This window comes from Aquila chrysaetos, chromosome 12 (genome assembly GCF_900496995.4).
Source record: "Aquila chrysaetos chrysaetos chromosome 12, bAquChr1.4, whole genome shotgun sequence".
Classification (NCBI taxonomy): domain Eukaryota; kingdom Metazoa; phylum Chordata; class Aves; order Accipitriformes; family Accipitridae; genus Aquila; species Aquila chrysaetos.
In genome coordinates, this window is record NC_044015.1 from 36528182 (window position 1) to 36550309 (window position 22128).

Below are 22128 nucleotides of genomic sequence, written 5' to 3' on the forward strand. Positions count from 1 at the left end.
TTCAAACTTACAGATGATCAGACTAGGCTACTAATTATATTCATACGAAGGGTGATGAGAGAATAAAGGCAAGGAAAGAGGAGCAGAGTGAGAAATAGCATTAGCAGCTACATGTGGTTACACTCAAAGCTGTGAGCGCCAGATGGAGGAGAGGGGAAGCAGTTACAACAGGAGCAACACGTAGAAGGCAAGTACTGTACCACATTCTTTCACAGGCTCGTCAGACCAGTCCCTGCAGTCTCTATGTGAATCGCACACTTTGCCTCCGTCAATGCACTCTCCACTCTTACACTGAAACTTGCTGGGACTTTCACATGCTGACTCTGTCATGTCGGGCAAGAGAGGAAAGCAACTAAGTTAGACGAGGCTCCTGACAACATAAAGCCTGATATAAAGCTTCAAGAGGGTGTCATTAGCAGAAGTAGGATGGGATTAAGCAAATGAACATTAAGCCTGAGTATCATGCAAGGAACTTTTCAAGTCATGCAGTCTGCCTGGTCAGCACAATCATCTCTCCCAAGCAACCCCACTGCCAGAACGGCTTAAAACTCTCTACAGGAAGCAGCCTGCCACGACCCAGAGGAGCAGCACAGGCCTCTTCCCTTTCCAATAGCCACGCAGCTCTCGCAGGCTTACACCATGGAGCATAAGGAGTGCAGAGCTGCCCGTACCTACCTTGGACGCAGCCTGCCTCGTCACTGTTGTCAGGACAGTCGTGCACCTTGTCACACTGCTTTGCTCCGTGGATACAGGTCCCATCGCCACACTGGAATTCATCTGGCCGGCAGGTCACCAGAGCTTTAAGACAACACATTCAAGCATTAGCCGCACAGAACTTGAGTATTTTGTGGGGGACCTTTTAGTCATGTATCTCTGACACTGCTGGAGTTTTGCACCCTCTGTTAGCAAATGTCACAGAGCATCGGCTGCTTCTACCAAAGGAACAGAGACAGCAGCTGCCTCAGCCACTGTCCTCCTGTGCCCCTCTGCCATGCCAGATCACCTCTACGTCCTTGGGAAAAGAGCCCCAAGGCCCGTACGAGCAGATCTAGTCAAAATAGAATCAGTGCAGGCAGTGAAGCTTCTTGGGTGAGACACAAGAAAGCAAGCAGGCAGCAAAACTATCGGCAGTGGAGCCCCTCCGGGGTCTTCAGTCTATGCAAGAGGCCAGGCTGCTTTCCAGCTAGCAGTACAGAGTGGCACTGGGTAGGCAAAGGCAACTCCTTCTCAACTCGCCTTCCTTCAGAAAAAATTACATTTAAGATGTATTTCAAAACATGTTCAGGCTAAGGGCATAGGCAAGACACATGTATTGACTCTCTCTTCCAAAGCCAATGTGGTCACACTAGGGACAAAGCTAGCAACGCAGACATGATCATTTGGGTTACTAAATGCCCATGAGCTAACAGACCACTGGAAGGCAGAAGAGCTCCACTGCACTATGGCTTGGTGTTTATTGGGGTTACAGGCCAAAAGCATTGCCAGTGTCAGGCCAGGTTTCAAGCCTGAAGCTCATTTGCCCAGGTGAGATTATTACAGACTCAAACCAGACCTGATAAACAGCAGAGTTGGGTAAAAAAATAAAACAGACAGCTGCACTGACCATACTAAAAAGCAGTCACGTTTCCTTCCTCAAGGTTACACTACTTGAGAGACCTCCCTAGCTGGAATCAGACTTGTGCTGACAAAGGGTACAGGCACTGGCTAGCTAGCAAAGGGCTGCAGCCTGTAGTTCACTGGCAAAACAGGCTCCTCATTCCTGAGACATGTCATGCAGCTTACTTCTGAGGGGACCGTTTTACAGATGTTTTCTTAAAATCCTATTAAGGCAGCACACCCTGGAGAGCTCTTGATTCTAGCCTTTCCATCTTGGTGATTGTGTCCTGGTATCACACGACAGAAAATCACTGCCTCTGAATAGCTACAGGAGGTCAGCACTGATGTTACTACATGGGAGGCAAGAGCTACGTGCCAGACCTTCCTTGACAATTTGACAAACTGGTTCTAATACAAAAATTACTACTTTCAGATAACCCAAGAAGAGCCACAGACATGAAGTGAGCCAGCATCGATACCATAAAGTATTAGTTGCACAAAGGCTCAACATTATTGGTGATTGCATCCCACAGGATGCAGGATCCAGGATCCAGATTCATGACTGCTTCACTGGACTTAGCTCTAGGGCATCTTCAGCCAGCGAAGGGCACAAGAGACAGGAAAAGCCACAGCTGCAGGGCTGGTGGGGGAAGGGAGAAATCCTGCCTTTAGAAATACACAGTATTCACATGAGGAAAGTTTGGAAATAGCACTGCTCCTTGGAGAGGAAAGCCATATGCACTATATTCATAAAAAGCTGCAAAGCGAGAAAAAAATCGCAAGCAATAAGCAGAGTTATGGGACCAGCTGTGTCACCACGTTTCAGCTAATAAACTCAGACACAGAAATGGGAAACCTCAGTGGGACAGCTGGGACAGCATCTCCAAACTAAGCATGTGGGAACTGCTGCTCTAAATGGAGAAAAATGAAGGAGAGGAAGAAACAAAGCTGTGGTCTGGGAGAATCACAGACCACAGATCTGGAAGTGGCACTAAGAGCTCCTGCAGGGAGGCAGAAGTACTTCTGCTTGAACCGTTCCTGCCATGTACAGCCACCTGCCTGGAGAAGCCCTGACGATGGAGAGACCACCTTCCCCCTAGGCAATCCTGACCTCTTCCAAGCTAAACCTTGGCCACTGCAAAGCTTTTCCTACTCTATAGCCGAAAATTCCCTTGCCACAATTATTTCTTGTCTTCATCCCCAACATGAAAAAACAGTTTACTTCACCTTTTCTGTAGCAACTTCTGTATGTGGAGACAGGAAAGGATGGTCACCATTTCGTACTATAAATATTAATCCCCCACAAAAGTGTAACATGTAATTAAAACCAATGGTGGTCTTGTCTTTCCTGGAGCAGGAACAGGTCTCCAGTTTATCAAGTAGATCTGCATGACAACAGCTACAGATTTGGAAGGCAGCCGTTATAAAACCTACTAATTGTCCTCAACTATAATCTTCAAAGCTCTTCTAAAAAGCAGTTATAGCTAGATGCTAAAAATAGTAAGGTTTCTAATCCTAAAACAAATGAAAATTAAGGATAATTTTGCAGGAACTGCAAAGACAATGTTGCACAAACACCACAAGACTGAGAGAAAAATGACAGCACAGCTCTTAGCTCGGTTGCTACAGGGACTGCAACACACAGATGTGGGACTGTACAATATCACTGCACAAAGCTTTTGCTTCAAGAAGAAGAGACAGAAGTTTGGAGACTGGGCTTGGTTTCCTGGCTCACTTCTCACTTCACAAGAGCTGTGGAAGTTCAGACCTTTGAGGAATGGCCCCTGAGCCTCTTAACAGACATCTAAAAGAGCAGATACAGTAACAACTCTTACTGATCACAGACATATTAAAATGCATATACAGCATTTCTATTTTTTGGTGTGTTTTTCAGTAGCAGGAGAGAGAACGCTATGTTTATACCTGGCCTGGAGAGCATAAGTTTGAGGGGAAAGGGCCAGGAAGTTTGTTACCCTGAAGCTGGGACACAAACCCATCTCGGCACCACTGGCAGAGTTGACAGCAGGTTGCCATCAGGGCCATTCCCAAAGCAGAGCAATATGCCAAGAAGAGGGAAGAGCTGTGCAGTTAATTTGCATAAGATGTTCAGAAAATTGCTGTGATATTTTGGAGGGTTTAAATCAGTGAAATCTCAGCAGTTTTATAGCCATCTCGTCTGCTTTGTAAATCCAGCATGAAACAGTTTACCAAAGCCCTGCTAAATTAACATGCACACTCAAACAGACACACTTCCCATTTGCAAATACTGGACACAAAGCCGTATTGCTCAAATTCAGCAGATATATTCCAGATTCCAAGTCTGAACCTGTGTTTCTTCTGTCTTCTGGTTTTTCTTCCTCCCAAAATGAACTTAATCTCAAGAAAACGCCGGCAGTTGCAAAATGCATCCATCCCATTTTATAGATGGGGAGACAGAGGCACAAAAGTGTGAGGTCAGGTCTCAAGGGATCTGTTTTCTAGCTGTCAGTTGTAAGCATTATTTATTCTCCCTTCTGGATACCCTAATGTAAGTTGCAAAGGACATTTTAAAATATAACCATTCCAGATTTGGAGACTAATAAATCTAACCTAATGTTAATTTTATAAATATATATACATATTTGAATATATATGCTAGGGGAAAAAACCCAACCACTCAACGTTCTCACACAGCTTTCCTGAAATGCTCATTCCCTCCTATTTATTTGCTGTCTCGCTGCCAAAATCTGTTCACCAATTGTCACCCTTCATTTCTGCTCCACTCGTTTATCACCCCAAAATGATTATAACAAATGACTGGTGATGGCCTCATGACTTTTTTTTTTTTTAAAACATTAGCTCCCATCCCTCTATTTTATACGATGCAAACCCCATATGACTCCCATTTGCAAGAGAAGATGTAGTGCCGATATCTGCAGTTTTAATCAAGTCAGACCTAGTGGTACTTGTGCCATCCCTGTTGCTAAGGGGATGGAGCAGTGTCATACACCTGTAACTCCCTGCGTGCAATGCGATACTGATCTCCGAGAATTTCTGGAGAGGAATAAGAAATAATCAAGGTCAATCCCTAAACTCTTCAGTCCGACAGATGAACAGTGATGCTGATTTTCCGAGCTCTCAAAAGTCACTTTCTTACTGCAGGCACCCAAGCAACAGCTGCATTTAGGATGGGGAAGCAACATCAGTTTTGTCACTGACGCAGTCGACCCGTCAGCTACACGATGCCGCAAATCCTCTCCTGGGTACTACCTTAGAGATTCCCCTCCCCACAGTGTAAACAGCAGCAAGCTTATGTACCTCTGTGGCACTGGGGTGACTCCTAGTTTGCACGGGTGTAAAGGGCAGAACCAGGCACTCCATACAGAGGAGCACTGCAGTAGCTAAAACATGGGGCTTTGAATCCCACTGTTTCCCAGCCCACAGGACTGAAAGCAGCAGAAGCAGCTAACGTGCTCGTTTCTCCTGGGTAGATAAGCTGCACACTGTGCTGTACTGACACTTACTGGAAAAAAACCTCGAGTGCTAAATGTCCCCTAGTCAGAGATAAAATTGTCTCAAGTCACTTCTGCCACATTTCCTCCTTCCTCCACTGGTTGTCAGCACTGTGCTGTGCTGCAGCGGTGTCCAGCTGCGTCCTCTGCCCCAGAGAGGCTGCCCTTGGCGTATCTGGAGGTGCTACTTGGCGAAGCTGCTCTGTAGCTGAGGGATGTTGTCAGAGCCGTGCTCCTTTTGGGCCTCATGTCTCAGCAGTTTGAGCTCAGCTGGATATTGCTGGTGTCTGTCAGATCAAGGAAAGAAGCTGGGGAACAGAGTGCCTTTTCTGCTTCAGCAAGGTACACGGGCACAGTCCCACTCCTTTCACCCAGCAGAGTGTCAAAGTAAATGGGGCCTGTAAAAGACTTAAAACAATTCCTTTCAAGTTGAACAACAGGGATTGAAATTTTAGAGACATTTCATCAGAAAACGCCATCTGTAACCTGCTCCCCTCTTTTACCACTTGGAAATAGAAAGGGAGTTTACCTTTCTGTCTCCTGAATTGTCTAAACTCAGCCATCCTGCCAGGTTGCCATCACTGCAGGGAATGCAACCTGTGGGACAGAGATCAGTTCTGCTGAGAGTCCCCTGCGCCAGGCACCGGTTCTTCACCTGTGTTTGTAATGTGGGCCTAGCCGCTGCCTCCTGATTCGGAGGGGATACAAGTGCAGGATTGTCTGCAGGAGGTCTCAGAATGAAAACAGGCACCAAACAACACAGGCTGTCCCAGCTAGCAGTGCACATCTCCACCAGACATGCTCCTGCCTGGCTTTCTTACAGTCATTTCATGCTGAAACGGATGTCGGTAACCAACTTTGTGTCCTGACCCTGCTGTCCCTGTGACGCTTCAGACCATGGAAGTACTGCCTGGGTACCTGCTGCCCAAGAGGTCTTCAGCTCCTGTATCACCTTCTTGGAGATGAAGGAAAAGACATCCTAGCTAATCCATCCCTACTCGGAAGGGGGTTGACAGCGATGATATCCTCGTACCCAGCAAAGCTGCTCTCTTCCTACCAAAACATGTTTGGCTTCTCCTAGTCTGCTCTCACCTTTTCTCTCTCTAAAAGAGAGTCCTTGGCTCTTTTAAAGGCACAGCAGCTCCAGGGTTACCTGTGGCTCATCCCCCTGCTCTCCTGCAGTGTAAACAGTGGTGTCCAGGACTTACTACATCCCCCTCCTCCTGCTAAAGAAGCCACTGAATTTACATCTGCCTGCCTCTGCCCAGGAGAGAGTCTGATCCCCTGCTCCTTGAAGGGCTCTCCCACACAGCTGCTCTGAGCTCACCAGCCTGGACTCAGTGTTGTCATGGGTATGAAAAGATGGTGCTGGCAGAAGTGGTAAATTTTCTTAGGTACCTTTGCAAAAATGTCTGGTTTCTGCAGCTGGTTGCTGCCTTCTTCCCCAGAGGTGGCCCAATGTCAGAGCTGCTAAATATATACAGCTATGTAAATATTTTATTTTATTTCAATCTTGTCACTATGAATATTTTAGCAAAACATTTTGCTCTTATTTTCTTGTCTCTCTCTCTTTCCCCTCAGGTGAGTGACCAGCTTGAGCAGTTCAGTGGCTAAAAATGGATGAAACATTCAAAATACCATGCACACCAACACCACCATGTTAAATGCATAAATCCAGCTGAAAAGAAATCCATTATTTATTAGCTCTATGCCTTTATCAAGCCAAGTTCAAAGTGCATTTCAAACTGGATTCTTCAGAGGTGCTGCTCTTGACTGCCTTGTTCAGTATACTCTAACTTCAGAGGCAGAAAATTAATTTTTTTTTTTTCTGCTGATCACATATTCCCTTTAGCATTGCGGCTTCTAACCTCCAGGCTGTGACCTCACCATGCAGCCTGAGGGCTTTCAACATTTTTCCCATCTTCCGTTCCTTGTCTTTCTAGTGAAACAGATCTCTTGTGACACATGGTACCATCCAACAGCTCTTGCACCTCCTCTCTGAATCCTCAAGGAAAAAAGCATAAAAGGAGTCTGGAATACACCTGACCCTGCTGGATTGGGCACCCAGCCATGCCGTTTGGGACACAAACACTCCTTGTCAGGCACACAGTTGCTGCACAGACATCAAAGACGCCTTAAAACACAGCCCACAGCAGCTTTCTGGCCCCTCTCCCCTACAAAGGAGAGCCCTCAGCCCTGCCCTACCACTGCAGACACTCACGGCAATCCTGCTCATCAGACTTGTCCTTGCAGTCTTCGTCCCCGTCACACTTCCAATTCAGGTGGATGCATTCACCATTGCCGCACTGGAACTCATGAGCCGCGCAGGTGTTGAGGGCCTTGGCGTCGTAGCCACACTTCTCTATGGACTCGTCCGACTGATCCTCACAGTCCATCTGGTTATCGCAGACCCACAGCTCTGGGATGCACACGCTGTTGTTACACTGGAACTCATTGGGGTTGCAGGTCAGAGGGGAGCATTTTCTTTCATCACTGCCATCCCCGCAGTCATTGTCACCGTCACACACGAAGATGATGGAGATGCACGACTTGTTACTGCACTGGAACTCATTGGGAGAACAGGCTTGGGAATAAAAACAAACAGGTGAGCTGTGAGGTCTCCAACCTACCCCTCACCACTGTGCCAGCTTTAGCACATTAGCAATGTCTGAGACAGGGGGAGAGCGAGGGCACAAAAGCATTACCTTGGCTGTCCTAACCCAAAACATTTTTCCCCAATGGTAAACTACATGGCAAGGAGCAGGTGAAGACGCAGTGGTCATCTCCCCAGCTGTGCCATAGGATGCATTCTCTATGGGCAATGGGCAGCCCTGAAGAAGAAGGGACAGCAGGGCTGCAAGAACTGCAGGTAGGAAAAGTGGGGGGCCACCTGCAGCGCTGCCCTGGTGTTGAGGCAAGAGCAGCCAGGCAAGCCCAGTGTATGGGGTGACGGCATGGAAAGAGTGGGGAGATCGCAGGGCGGGCTGGAGGTGTGCCGGTGGACTTGCACAGCGCTTCGATTTGCTTCGCGCTGACATTACCAGCTTCCTGACTTTCACAAGCACAGAATCAGGTTTCAGGATTTCACAGTGTGCCTGGTTTTGGACATATTAAGTGGGATGTGTAGGGTAAATATTTAGTAAGTCGAGCATCAATTTAGCTGCAATCTGCCAGTAAGGCCCTTTACAACACACTGAATGCCTTCTCTGGAAATCACAACTCAACATTAACATACAAATGAGGCGTTTGTCAGATAGGAAGCTGAGTGGAGTACTCTCCTCTACAAGCCTAATGGACAGCTGAACCAGAGAAGCCTGCTCAAATTAAACTTTCAGGTACTCCAACAATGTGCAGTTCAGAGTCACTTTATATCATCAAGGTGTGGGGGAGCCAACACCCTGGAAGAAATTCTCCGTAAGTACTTTTAGGTATTTACTTAAAAAAGAATTCTGCGTCTAGAGTTTCAGTCATCTACAGGAAAGTTATGGCTTTGCTAAATTACAAGTACAATAAATATATATAAATAAATTACAATAAACTTTTTTTTCCATGTTGCACTTGGCAGTCTTTTTGTCTTCAGAAGCAAACTATTTACTGTCATATCTGCAGAGCCCCTGTGATAAACCACACAGTTCAGATGGTACCAATTGCTGCAATGGCAAGTGCATCTGGAAAGCAGCAGAATCTCTGTAAAGGAGTTGTCATATCCCAGCTTTCAGCCAACGACAGGAACTCAAGTAGTATTCTACTGAAATATTATGTCTGTTTTATACCTGGGAATGACACTCTATTTATCTAGCAGTTAAGAACATGTTCACTTGTACATGGATACTTATTTACATTCTAGCTTGCAAACTTGCTGGGCTCTACCTGTTAGCCTAAGCGGCCTGTAGTTTTACATCAGAGTGTGACAATATATATGCTTCTCCCCTCCTGCCCTGTGCTCTGTCCCATTTAGTCCCAGGTTTTCCAGATGTTACTGTGTCTACCAGAGTAGCAATCTGCCTAAATAGAAGAAAAAGAGGTTTGCCTGCCTTGGTGCAATACTACCATGCACTGGCTACAACCCAAGCTCCCTCCAACAGGGATAAATGTTAAAGAGAATCTCAGCTGCACACTGCTGTGTGCCCAACTTGACATCAATAATTAAAAGCAACAGAGTGTGGTCACCAATGAGCACCTAGTGTTAGACACTGAAGTATCACCTGGTCCAGGCAGATTGCTGAGGCTCCTTCTGTACTCAGTAGAGTATTTTGGATATAGAGAGGAGCCCTCAACAGGCAACTCCTGCCACCTACCTTGGGATAAGAATTGTCCCTTGGAGGGGCTAGTATTTCTCCTCTCCAAACAGAGGGAACTGAGATCAGACAACTAATATTAGGAGATGAATGCCTCTCATAAGCATCTGAAATACGAGCACAGTCTGGTGGGGAAGCATCTAAAAAACCCCCTTTTGCATGGCAGAATTGAAACCATTAAAATGCTCCAGTTTTCACCGAAATTCTGCTCTTTTTCTTCACTGATACTTTTCTATCCTTATCCCATAACTAGAAATAAAATAATCTATTAACCCTACTGATCAGTACACAGCTGTATAACCTAACGCTCTCTTCAGATTATGCGTAATATAGAACCGCCAAGTGGAAATTTAAGGCAACAGTTATAATCTTACCAATCTATTTAAAAAAGGAAGTGAGAAACAGGAATATTTCTAGGGCTATGTACAGTTTCTGTATCAGATCAAGGCTGAGAAAAAGAAATTGCCTTTCTGGCATTATTTTGATGACCGTCAGAAACAGATCAGTGAGCAAAATTTTGCATAGTCCTTTGATGCCTAATTTTTGGGCAAGGTTGTAATGATTTGCACACTCCAAATGTGCATTAATTTCCTTTCCCCCAACTGTAATGAGCACATCTTTTTTCCCCTCGTTGTTTTCCTGGTCCCACCTCCACCCCTCCTTCTGTCTGTACGCCTTTCCCTTCAGAAATCTGCTGCATTGGCAAATTAGCGACGGATAAACGTATGTGTGGGATACAGACAATGGAAGTTTGCACAAAAGCTCCTCCTCAGCACCTACAAATCCCAGTACAGATATAAAATTACTGATAATCACAGCCAGAAAACAGAAGCAGTTCAGCTTTTGTAACCTCTCATGAGGACTTTCCCGGTGAACCTTGTGAATTACTAGCTAGAAAAATCGCATGGTCATGATTATTTTATTTCTTTTAAAAAATTAAATTTAGTGTGATGACAGCACTAGAGACTACAAGTTCTCCCTCCACTGAACAAGCACAGCAGTCTGGCTGTTGCTAACTCCCCCTTCCCACCACCGCAGTCCTTAGGCAGGGATCAATCTCTGCAACTCACTGGCATAGCTAAAGCCAGGGGCAGTGACACCAGCGCTGACAGGGCATCACCTACACTGGGACAAGGCCTGGGAGGCAGAAGAGCAGCTCTTTGTGCTCAGGTCTTCCTGCCTGCAATTACAGCAGCCATACGCTGCTGGGACAACCAGTAAGACTGATGGGCTGCTACCACTGTGCCATGACAAGGAGGCTGCTGGACAGCCACCAGAGCTGACACAGGGGCCACTGCAGTGCGTGCACTAGCAGCCAGTGGCAGTGCCAAATGGGAGCACATGGTCCCTCACTGCAGAAGGCTGCTCTAGGCACCTCCTGGTGAACTCAAGAAATAAAAATGTCCTTTTCTTCACTTAGAGACCTAATGACCATCTTCAGGCCAGCTCAAATGGGACAGATCCTTCTGGGTCACACATGCCTCCAGCAGAGACCTCCGTCTCCCTGTGCAGCTGGCTCTCCTGCTGGCCATGGGAAGGCAGATATTGTCCCAATTCCTCTCACTCTTCCGTTATCCTCTCTGACAGCTAAAATCCGCAGGGCATGCTAGGATAAAGCAACGTCTGCAGCTTCCAGCCACTCGGGGACTTGCTCTGGCACCAACAGGCAACAGAGGAGAAAAGCTGCTTACAATTCCTCTGTACCCAGACAAGAGCCAGCACGCTCGTGCTCTTTGGGGTCCGTGCTGCATGGTTTGGTGCTGGTTTGAAGAACCTAATAAAAAGCAGCACTACAAATTATCTTACGTAGCACCTAGGGAGGTGAGGATGGGGAAGTAAAGTCTCAGGGACAGTTTATTCACATCTTCTTTCATAAATCTTTCAGGGTACCTAGGTAGTCCCATCACTACAGCATTTCACTGCCTCAAGAGCATTTCAATAGAAAATGTGCAAATAGTAATTAAATGATCACTGGGGTATTTTTTTCTTTGACTTGAGCAATTTGTTTGCATTGTCTGGTTTTGGTACCTGTCCTATTGTAAGCTTATTTGTGCAAAACAAAGGAAACAAATATTAGCTTGCTTTCCTCAGTGCCAAAGAAATTAATAAATGTCATACTCTAAGGTGCAAAACCTACTTCAAATATGAAGTGATCCTAGTAGAAATCTTAGAAATGTTTGTCAAGAAGTGTTTAACCAACAGGCTTCAAAGCAGTAAACAAGCATAATTACAAAAGCATTTTTGTAGACTACTGTAATCCGTTACGGTTCTTCACAGTTTTAGGAAGCACAGTATCACATCTAAATGAATGTACATGTGCTTTGGCCTACAGACAATATATACTAGAGGTGTTCTGCATTAATTTCTGCCGTGTACTATATGCCAATACATAGAGCACAACTGTCACAGTTTTTGCCTCACAGCTTCCAGCTGCAGTCTTGTCACATCTTTTGATGAAAGTGGAGCAGAAGCAGTTTTTGGATAGAGGAAGTTTAAAACAAAAACAAACAAAAAAAACAAACACAAAAAAAAAACCCAAAACTGAGAGAGATGACAGTTGTGGAGTTAGTGTTTCAGTACTGGCTGGTTCTCTTTTGCCTGGAGCCAGGATTTAACCAGAGGCTTTAGTGAGTAGTCTGGTGCAACAGGGACAATCTTAGATCAGGCGCTGCACCAAAAAATTAAGATAATTCTACCATATGCTTTTTAAGCATTCATAGAGAAAAGTAGAATGCTCTAAAGATACAGGGCACTCTTTGAGAGCTGTAATTTAAAAAAATATATATTTGTACATAATAACGTTTCTACAATGCACATCTCTACCAAGCATGGATCCTCAAATCTGGATGAAACTCAAAATATGAAATAAACAGGATATCCATCATTAATAGGAGCTAGGAATTACGTACAATGGACTATAACTGCTGCCACTGCTAATCTTTAATTAAAGGTTTTCTAGCTTTTCAGTAAGAGTCAGATATTTAATTCCTCTCTCTCCTTCAAAAAAGTCAGTTCTACTTGAAATTACATGAATGGCTTAAAGAAAGATAATTATTTGGTAAAATTTGTGGTAAAGTGGGTAACAGCAATTACTGATGCTGAAGACAAGAAAATAAGATGAATTATTAAACTGCATTTTTCTGACACCCTCCCCAAAGCAACTTAAAAAAAGTGTGGCTCAAAATTTCTTGTTTGCTTAAATCTGATCACGGCTCTTCTAAAGAAGGCAAAGGATGATTTGCACATACTAACATTTGCATGGGGAGGAAGAGACCTGCTGTTGATTTATCACCACTTCAACACTGGCAGGAGAGGTTAGTGGGCTTCAGAAACTCTCCTAAGCTGTGAGGTTTAGGATCCGAGTTCCACATGGCTGCAGGAGTGGAATGCCTGAACTCCATCTGCCCAGGTATTCTGCACAAAGTGTAAACCCAGCTACCACAGCCCACATAAATTAATCTCTGAGCTGGACCATGGATAAGGTCACAGAGTCCAGACAGGCTAAATTAAGTCGGAACTCCCAGGCCAGTTACCAATGCTGTCATCATGTTAGTTTTATTTAACTAGTATTTATGTTCAGGCTTAATTATATCTAAGTTATTTGTTTTGTCTGCAGACATTTGGTGTGCTTACCAAATATCTGAATATTTCATACAGATCTGCAGTCAAATGCCAATCTTTAAAGCACTGATTCATGCCTAGAAGGACAAGTTTCCCACGGAAAGCTGCCCTCCAGGAAGGACAGCAAAAGAGATGGAGGTAAATGAAGATGACCTTGAAGCGAATTGCTCTGAAAAAATGACAGGCCTCCCATGGAGGGAATAATGCAGCTGAATTGCAGTCTCACTACTAACAGTGGTTGTTGCTATGGTGATTGATACCGAAAAGCCCATATAGATGAAGACTGCAGAAGGAATAGTAATTCCTGATATTGTTCAAATCAGTAATGTAGCTAAGAAGCCATCTCACGCACTCTTGCAAATTAATATTTGCATGCACTCACTGCCTTTGCCACGCTGCTCTCCTCAAACACAAATGAGTTATTTTTCCATTCTCTGCAGCAGTATTTGCATAGTATTAGTTAATTATAATGGAACAACCAGATGCCAAAGCCCCTGCTGATAAATAATAGTTGGTTCAAAAATGTATTTATCAATTTAGAACATATTTCCTGAGAATCATATATTCATTCAAAATGCTTTAATTTTCTGAAAATAGAATTAAATATGAGCCCACAATTTATGGAGAGAAACAGCTGATGTACAAAGGTACGCACACTCTGAATTTCTTCCCTGTCTTTAATCTTACTTATGTGCAATAAGGTTGCTAACTCATACTTGCAGTTTCCTCAAATTTACTTCATACCAACAAAGCATTAGGAAGTTATTAACAGGTTAAATGACTGAAAATGACCTCAAAATAAGAACAAGTCAGTCCACTGTAGAGGGTTTATGGGTAAAATAAAGCAGCTTGGGAGGAAAAAAAAAAAAAAAGATGGTCAGAATGCCTAAGGTTGATACTGTACTGCTTTTTGCTAAAATCCAAGACACCCCATGGGTATCTCATGGGGATAAAGACATTATTATTACTCTTTGGATTACAATCAGCTGAATCAGATTGGATATGTTTGGTACTAGCCAAAATTTAAATGGAAAAAAATATGCTGGGATGTGTTTAGTGGGTTTCTTTTCTGACTCTGAAAGTTGGAACCTGTACAGGACAAGCTCACTCCTATTCCCTCAGACATGACTTGCTTATTAAAATGGCAATTTTACAAATTACACCAATTTGGCAAATCCCTCAGAAACATCTGATAATATCCATGAAACTAACAGCTGCTCTAATATTATCACACAAAATTATGTATTTCTGAGGAATATATGTATATAAAAATGTTCTTCCAGCAACCAGCATAGAGCATTACTGAACAGGCCCTCGATCCTGTGACAGTACACACAAAACCCACATTACTGCATACGCAGACCTCCTACATTCAGCAGGACTCCCTGTCGTTATGAGGACTGCCTGCACAGGACTTTCTATGTGACCAGGAGCTAATTTTGCCATTACAGAGTTTAAATCACAGACACTTTGCCAGGAAAAGCCTACTCTGTAGATCTCACCTTCCACCCATTGGGCAGACTTCCACTCTGTGTGCATCTGCTAATACAGAGACATGAACTGCCTTATTATACCTGCCTGTTTTCTCCACCGCTGTCTGGTTTCTTACACCCAGCTCAGGAGAGAGACTTCATCAGAATCTTAAAACTTACACTTTAGTCACATTGGCAAATGATGGCACGATTTGTTTTGCTCTCAGAAAATTTGCAAGCTCCGTTTTTTTTCTGACTGGGAAAGGCAAGGAATTCAAACCCATGTCTGTTAGTCCACAGCTATTTCACTGGCCTGTCGCCTCCTCCTTACCCGCACATTCCCAAGCACAGGGATGGCACCAATTTAACCAGCTGGAAAACTGAACCATTCCACCAGAATCAATCAAGTCTTTTACACTGCCGTAACTAAAAAAGGAATCCTGGAGGTTTGTAACAATCTACAATACTTACCTTTATTGAATGTGGGTAAGACAAGGGAGCGGCAACTGACACTACAAAGCTACAGGTACTGCTCTGCTTGTGCAGCTACTCTAGCATCATGGAAACTGTGCACACCTCAAAAGCAATTGTAGAGAAAGAAAAAAAAAAAAAAAATCTTAATTCTTAGGTAGAATTCTTTGTTGATGGAATCACCGCACAGGCCTATCTGTGAAAAACAGAACAAAGAAAAGCCACACGTTGGCCACGCTCATGATACATTTCTGAACCAATGGGCCAAACAGGTAAGGCAGAGAGAAAAGCCTGGCTTCAGCATGATAATCTGGTAGCTACAGCAGCCGAGGGCTCACAGGTTTTAACTCAGCTGAGTAACGAGGGACAAAGCAGTGCTCACATTGCAAGCAATGAGGTCACTGCCCCATAAAATCTCCACTTCCACTAATTTACTTTGCTTGATGGGAATTCTCTGTAAGAGGAGATACTAATTCTTATTGCAGTTTGCTTCACTATCAGACTTAAATATTCATTTCATTTAGAACATGGCACTATTAAATCTTCTGGAGCGCAGACAAAACAAAAAACACTGAGAGTTCACACATCTCACCCCCTAGTTTACCCAACTGTCTCTCACATTTCTCTAGGAACAGTGGTCCAAAGTGAGTTTGAATGTAGGTTCAGTAACAATTAAAAAGATGCTTTTGAAATAAAACAATTTGCAAGGCAACTGATCTGAAGGGAGGAGTACCTTAGAAAAGAAGCACTGAGGATACCGGACACTTGGCAGAATTTGCTGTAGCCAGATTCAAGCTTATGAATATAAGCACATACTATATTGACCAAGTCTACAAAGACAAGACCACTGTGGTGGTTTTGGGAGGAGGAGAGACTGACAGACTTTACAGGAAACAACCAGCCCTAATTATTTTCAGTTATGTGATATTAGGGGGCACAGCTATTATTTGGTGTAAACAACCTACCCACATAATGTACCCACAATTCCACAAAGGAATGGCAATAATTTTTAGAAAAAATGTCTTAGATATTCTACTCAAATGGAAAATTTAAGCACTGAGTGACACTCACTGCAATTAAAAGTGTAAGGGTTGTGTGCTAACTGCACTCACTTTAATAGTAGTGAGATTTCTATGGCATTAGGATTTGCCCTTCAGTTTCTACAGCTCTGAAATAGAAAGCAGCACTTTGCTGGATTTGGGCTGAGATGAAGAATCAATTGTACAACATGAGCAATTATTTTAAACTTGTTGGAAAAAATAAGTGTATTGAAGTGTATTTTACTGTGAGCTAAACCTTCCCTGTTATATTTTATCAAATAAACAAATTTCTTTGCAAAATATAAGCAAAGTTAATCCAACTATTATATCTTCCTCTGTATGAAATCAGTGTATTTCAGCCACTAAGATAACTTTCAGATGTTGTTTTATCCATTAACATGACTCATAAACCAGCTTTTTTTGGTTTTGCATCAAACATTACATGGTCCTCTCCTGCGTAGGACTGTACTGAGTTCAAGCTAACTGATTTTGCTTCAGTCTTCAGATCATATGCTCAGGAAGCATAACTGTTAAGCACTCGTTAATTAGCGTAACGCATATGTACCCGTGGCCACTGAAGGATAGAATTCCTACCCACGTATCTGCCATCGTAACATGATTGTTGGCACTGACATCTACAGAATATTTCCCTTAATAAAACTAAACAGATTCTTGCTTTTTGGATGAATAGACTCAGAATTATAGCTCCATTCTTATGAAGAAAGCACTTCAGGGACATGAAATACAATCATATTTGGCAATAAGAGATGCAATTTCTTGGCTATTTTGACTCCAAGTACTCTAACTGTTGAAAGATAGACTGCCCAGAAGATAAACATAACTACATGCCAATTTTTGCTCCTCTGACAGTATGACATGTGAGATTGGAAAGAAGAATCAGAGGCAACTTGTCCAGCTAAAGCACAGAAAGAGCAGCAAGACAAAGCTTTTGTGTGGGTGCACAGGTAACATGCAGTCCAGCAGCATTAGGCTTTCATTTTAATTATCCACAAATCTTGGTATAAAACCAGTTCTTTCATACTACTCTTCCACAACTTTGTGAAAAATTATCATTTGGGTATGTAGGATGTGTGTGTGAGAGAGAGAGAGCACGAGCGTGCTTGCAGTGTGCTCTTTGCATCTACTGTTTTTCCCTAGCATACCTTCAGGGAAACATTGTAGAAGTACCAAATTCTAAATTGTCTTGTTTTCATACTGTGTTTTCGTTTATTATGCTTTAAAGAATAAATTATTCATGGCACATACTGATACGGACAATTTATCTGCAACTGAGTGATCAGCACAGGGCAAACATGCAGAGGCCACCACAAAGCCTGCTGTTGTGAGCGAGGCACCACTCAGTACTGGGAAACTCCATTTGCAGAACATTACATATGTCTATTCTTTTTTAAAACCTAAGCTCAAGAGACAGCAGTAGGGAAAACAAAGCCATTTTGCCTTAACATTCTGCAGGTAGAGCCCTGGCACAGCTTAGTCCATGGCTTTAGGGTTTAATTCTTGACTTACGCAACGACTATCTTACCTCTAACCTAAGTTCATGCAGTATTTTACATTTAATTACAACAAGCATCCAATATATTCAAAATGCAACTACCTTCATTCTTCCTGTAAGAGTGCAATTAAAGGTAACTACCAATCTCATTTTTCTTGCTGTTTTGTTCTGAAGGAACTCAGGACAAACATAATTATGGGCTGAGATTTTTCCTAAATAACAATGGGGATTTTTCTGCAATTACTACTGCTTTTGAAGGAGCTCTAATACTTTAAGCAGTGATAAAGTGGCAGCTGTACATGTTTAATTTCTGAGAGCCAGGGCATAATGCACAAGCATTAATCCCTCCAGCTGTCCAGTAATTAAACATCATGTAAAGCCCAGAGGATATCATTGCTGTACTACCTTATCTTATTTATGAAGGACTTCCATTTGTTAAATCTATAGTAATTTTTTATCCATTCTTGGAAATAACTGTAGATTCCTCCACCACGGCAAGTGTACTCAAGTTACAGCTTTTATAAAATGACAGGAATTTCAGGCTAGCCATGTCTCTTTTCATCACATGCTGAAATAATCATCAATAGTGATATTAAGTAAGTATTTCCTCTACAAGCATGAATGCAATACTACGGACTTTAACCCCATTAAAATTTGTGGGTTTCTCAGGGAGAAGATATGCCAAAATCTGATCCTTTGATTTCCTTCTGAGCTGACTGAGGAACAGTACATCACTGTGCACCTAGAGTGTTAATGAAGATAATGAACAGAATTCATAACTTTGACAAAAGCATGCATTAATCAGGCTGCATGCATTATCAGGAAGATAAAATTAGTGCTACATTATCACCAAGTAAAAAGCTCTCAGTAGGATCTGTGGAGATTTGGAATGAAGAGAATCAGTATGGTCAAATCCCCAGAGGTAGCACCGCAAGTGTGACTCAGATGCAAAACACTGGTACCTGTTACTACATTAAGAAGAAAATGATGCTGAGACGACATGATACTCCTTATTGCTACAGGACAATGATATAAGATGATAAAACAATTTAACTGTCAATACAAAGGTCACTTCATGTGAGTGTAGGTGCAGGAGCAGTGTGGAGGACAGTGGCTTTAAACTAGCTTTGTAATTTCCCCACTTCAGCTGGCTCATCACCAGGTGGATCTGCTGGAGGAATCAGACCAGCTTTAGCCGGCTTTAAATTTGGCCTTCTGCCAGTGGTTCTCAGGTGACATGAGGGCTATTGAGCAGCGCATTGCAAAGAGTTGACTCTGAAAGTTTTCTGCACTTGGACCTTCCAGGAAAAGGACCACTCACTTGTAAGCACTGCTGCTTTTTATGGAGAACCACGCATGTGCCTGGAGCTTTGCCAGCAAAGAGTAAGCAAAAAGCTCCTGCCCTAAGGATCTTGTAAGTGATACATATGCTATGGAAACATGAAGGATGTGAGCTACCATAGCAAGGACATGTGGCTTACAGCTGAGCAAGACTGTGCTTACTGTTATTTCCCTTATTAATTTAAAAAACTTTACCCAGTTTGTTCACTTTTAATCTGGCGTATCATATCATAGGGCTGAAAATCCAGAACTAATTCTGAGATATATGGTCAGCAATGAAAAGGCAGAAGATCAGGGTCCAAAAGAAGATGCTCTTGGTAATGAGGCTGTCACTGTCATGAGACTCCTGCAGAAATTCCTGGCTCTCACCCTTGGACAACTTCATGAGATCAGTACAAGTATGTCCGTTACCTGCACAAGTTCCCCCATCACTGTCTCTATCCTATAGTTAAGCAGAATAAATCATGGTATGGGAAAATAACTTATTATGCTATCAATGTATCAACAAATACGTCATTTCACTGTATCTGACTATTGGGAAAGGGGAAAATGGTACACTTCCAACTCCTCATCTGCAAGACAATTTCCATACTGGGTGCAAGAAGTGGTCCAGGTGAGAACCAGTAACTCAATCAGAAGAGTGGGGTCAGAGCCTTGCTCTCTCTGTTGAGCATCCCACAGTCCTGTCAGGGAGAACAAGTGATGTGTGCATTAAAGGGGTTCAATGCCCATTTCAACTGTTGCAGGATGGTAGCTCTTCCATTCTAAAGCCATGCTGAAATGCTCGCTGCATTCCTGAGTGGCTGACAAAACACTGGTTAATATCTCTCTTAGCAGAGATTTAACAAGTTCTGCAGTAGTTAGCAAAGTCCAGACTGACCCCAAGTTGTGACGCTTTAATTACAGTCTCTCATATTTAATTTCTCTTTTAGTCTCAGTAAACACGTTCCTAAGCATGTCCAATCAATTGTGACAAAGGTTAGGTACAGTGGGAGTAGAAAACCTCAACCAGGGAAATAAGAAAGAGGACGCCAGCACCTCAAAGCCAGCAAATTCAAGACTGCTCTTACATTATTAACTGTTGATGTCTATTTTAGAGGACTAAACCTGACCTATGACTGCAACACACTTCATATTGTAAAGACACAAATTACTTCTGCTCCAAAGAACTGAAAAATAAGAGGGTTTTTCTTTTTATGTACTCTTTAATGTTAAAAAGACAGATATTTGCATTTTCAAAAGTTGTCTGTGCACTGGAAGTTAGTGGACTTAAAGCCTACCTGCTGGAAGTAAATTATTTAGGCAGACAGGCACTTAGCTACCTACATGCAAGGATTAATACCTGCAATTAATCCCTGGGGCAATTACAGCCTGTACAGACACAAATCTGGATCCCTATCACTGGTGCTTTAACTACTGCAGGTTAAGTAATTCACAGCTTCCATTGCTTCCTTGGGAAGTTCTTCCACAGGGTGAAAATCACACCATTTTTTCTCTTTGTTCATGGGTCAACAACAACAATAAAGTGCCTTACCACCGATAATGGCTTCCAACCAGTATGATGGGGTCAGTGCCTGGACTGCTTAGGAAAATAACTGCTTTCCTAATACTGGTACCAGACCCGGCCTAACAGGCCAGCAAAGGCTGTTTTACACATCTCTATGGAAGTTTTTATTTTAATGGATTTCATCTATCAAATTGTTTTCTCACTCCTGGCATGGCAAACAAGACCCTTATTTCAGATGAATACAGTCTGCTTTGCTTACTCCTAAGGCTAGCTTTTTGTAAGGCTGGATTGTACAGGGGGAGATGAGGAACTCAGAGGAATTATTTTCACTTATCCATTGTTTGAGATGATGCATTTTTTTTTCATCATACCTGCACTCAGGTAAGTCCAGAGCTTGCTAACTGCAGCTGAACTCTTTTTGTCTAAAGGGGGTTACACAAGGACAGCATGCAAGACTGCAAATTCCCTCCTTCCTTGAAGGAAAGATATTCTAAGCATTGCTGTGACAAACTTTTATCAGATCACACGGGGTGCCGATTGAAACAGCAAGTATTCAACGGTGACCAAAAGCAAAGGAGAAGGATGTAGAGCACCAGTTTGTTTCCATTCATGCAAGATGATGCACCAAGGACATGGCTGATACAAAGCACAAAGGAGAACTCAACCCAAACAGAAGATTCTCTTATTCATATTCTATACTTTTGCCCCTGAATTTCTGAACAGCAGCTTTCTCCCTCCAGCTGGCTGTGCCAGTGCCTACACTGACTATGCTGGATAAATTTCACATTGATTCAAAAAGCAACTACATAATTCTGAGAAGAAAAATCCACCAAGAATTATCAAATCCAGAACAGTATCTGAAAAGCAAGTTGTTGGAGGCCAGAAGCAGACATAGAAGGAAGAACCATAATACACTTGCACGGTTCTTACAGTTTTGGATGATTCTACCACCATAGCCATTGTTTTCCTCTCCTGCACTCTCCTGCAATGGATCCTCCCTTAACTTGGAGTGCGAACATTTTGATATAGGGACAGGCACTTGCACAGCCTCAGCACAACCAAGCCCTGCTCCTGTATCAGGATACCAGCACGATATTGTTAGTGGTACAAATTACCAATGCAGAAATGCAGGCTCAAGTAATGTTCATAAACTCCATATTAAGTTCTTTTGAAGAATTACAATACTAAGAGCCTGTTATTGCTATCAGAAAATAGGGGTATCCACAGTTAAAATATGTTTAAAGTGTCACGTTAGCTTGAAGTAATAGCCTTATTAACATGGATTTAGAAAGAGCTTAGGGTTTTTGTTCTGGATGCCCACTCACAATATCTTCAACTCGTCTTCCACTTGTTTGTTGCACATGCAGGCTCTCACCATAGAAATTATCCTGAGCACAACTAAACTCCCTTCCAAACATTTATCCAGAATGATGTGTTATTTATAGACAAGTTGGTCAGCTCCGTGAGAGGTGCAGCCTTAGTTATGACAGGGTGCTCTGCTCCAAGGGGCTGCAGGTGACAGTGCTGAAGCTTCTTTTTAAAATGAGAACAAAACATGAGTGCAGAGGTTAAAAAAAAAAAAAAAAAAAAAAAAAAAAAAAAAAAGAGAGAGAGAAGAAGAAAAGGTCTGAACCTAGGAACAGACTTTTTTTTTTTTTTTGGTCAGGATACTGTCTGCTGCTGATATAAGAGAAAACAGATAAAGGAGGATTCTAAACAGAGAAGAAATAGGAATGTTAACAGAGTATCAGTAGATAGGCTTAGTGAGGTTTATCAGA

General features: G+C 42.8%; 1 protein-coding gene across 2 annotated transcripts in view; it reads right to left on the reverse strand.

The window, feature by feature from the left end:
- LRP8 (LDL receptor related protein 8) overlaps nt 1-22128 on the reverse strand; it is a 198695-nt gene that overhangs the window by 20923 nt on the left and 155644 nt on the right. The window contains exons 5-7 of one of the 2 annotated variants that reach the window (XM_030032451.2): nt 7309-7671; nt 676-798; nt 201-323 (exon numbers count right to left, since the gene is read on the reverse strand). In XM_030032451.2, the coding sequence (XP_029888311.1) occupies nt 201-323; nt 676-798; nt 7309-7671 (609 nt within the window). The remainder of the gene's footprint in view (nt 1-200; nt 324-675; nt 799-7308; nt 7672-22128) is intronic. The other variant, XM_030032452.2, reaches the window with a different exon arrangement.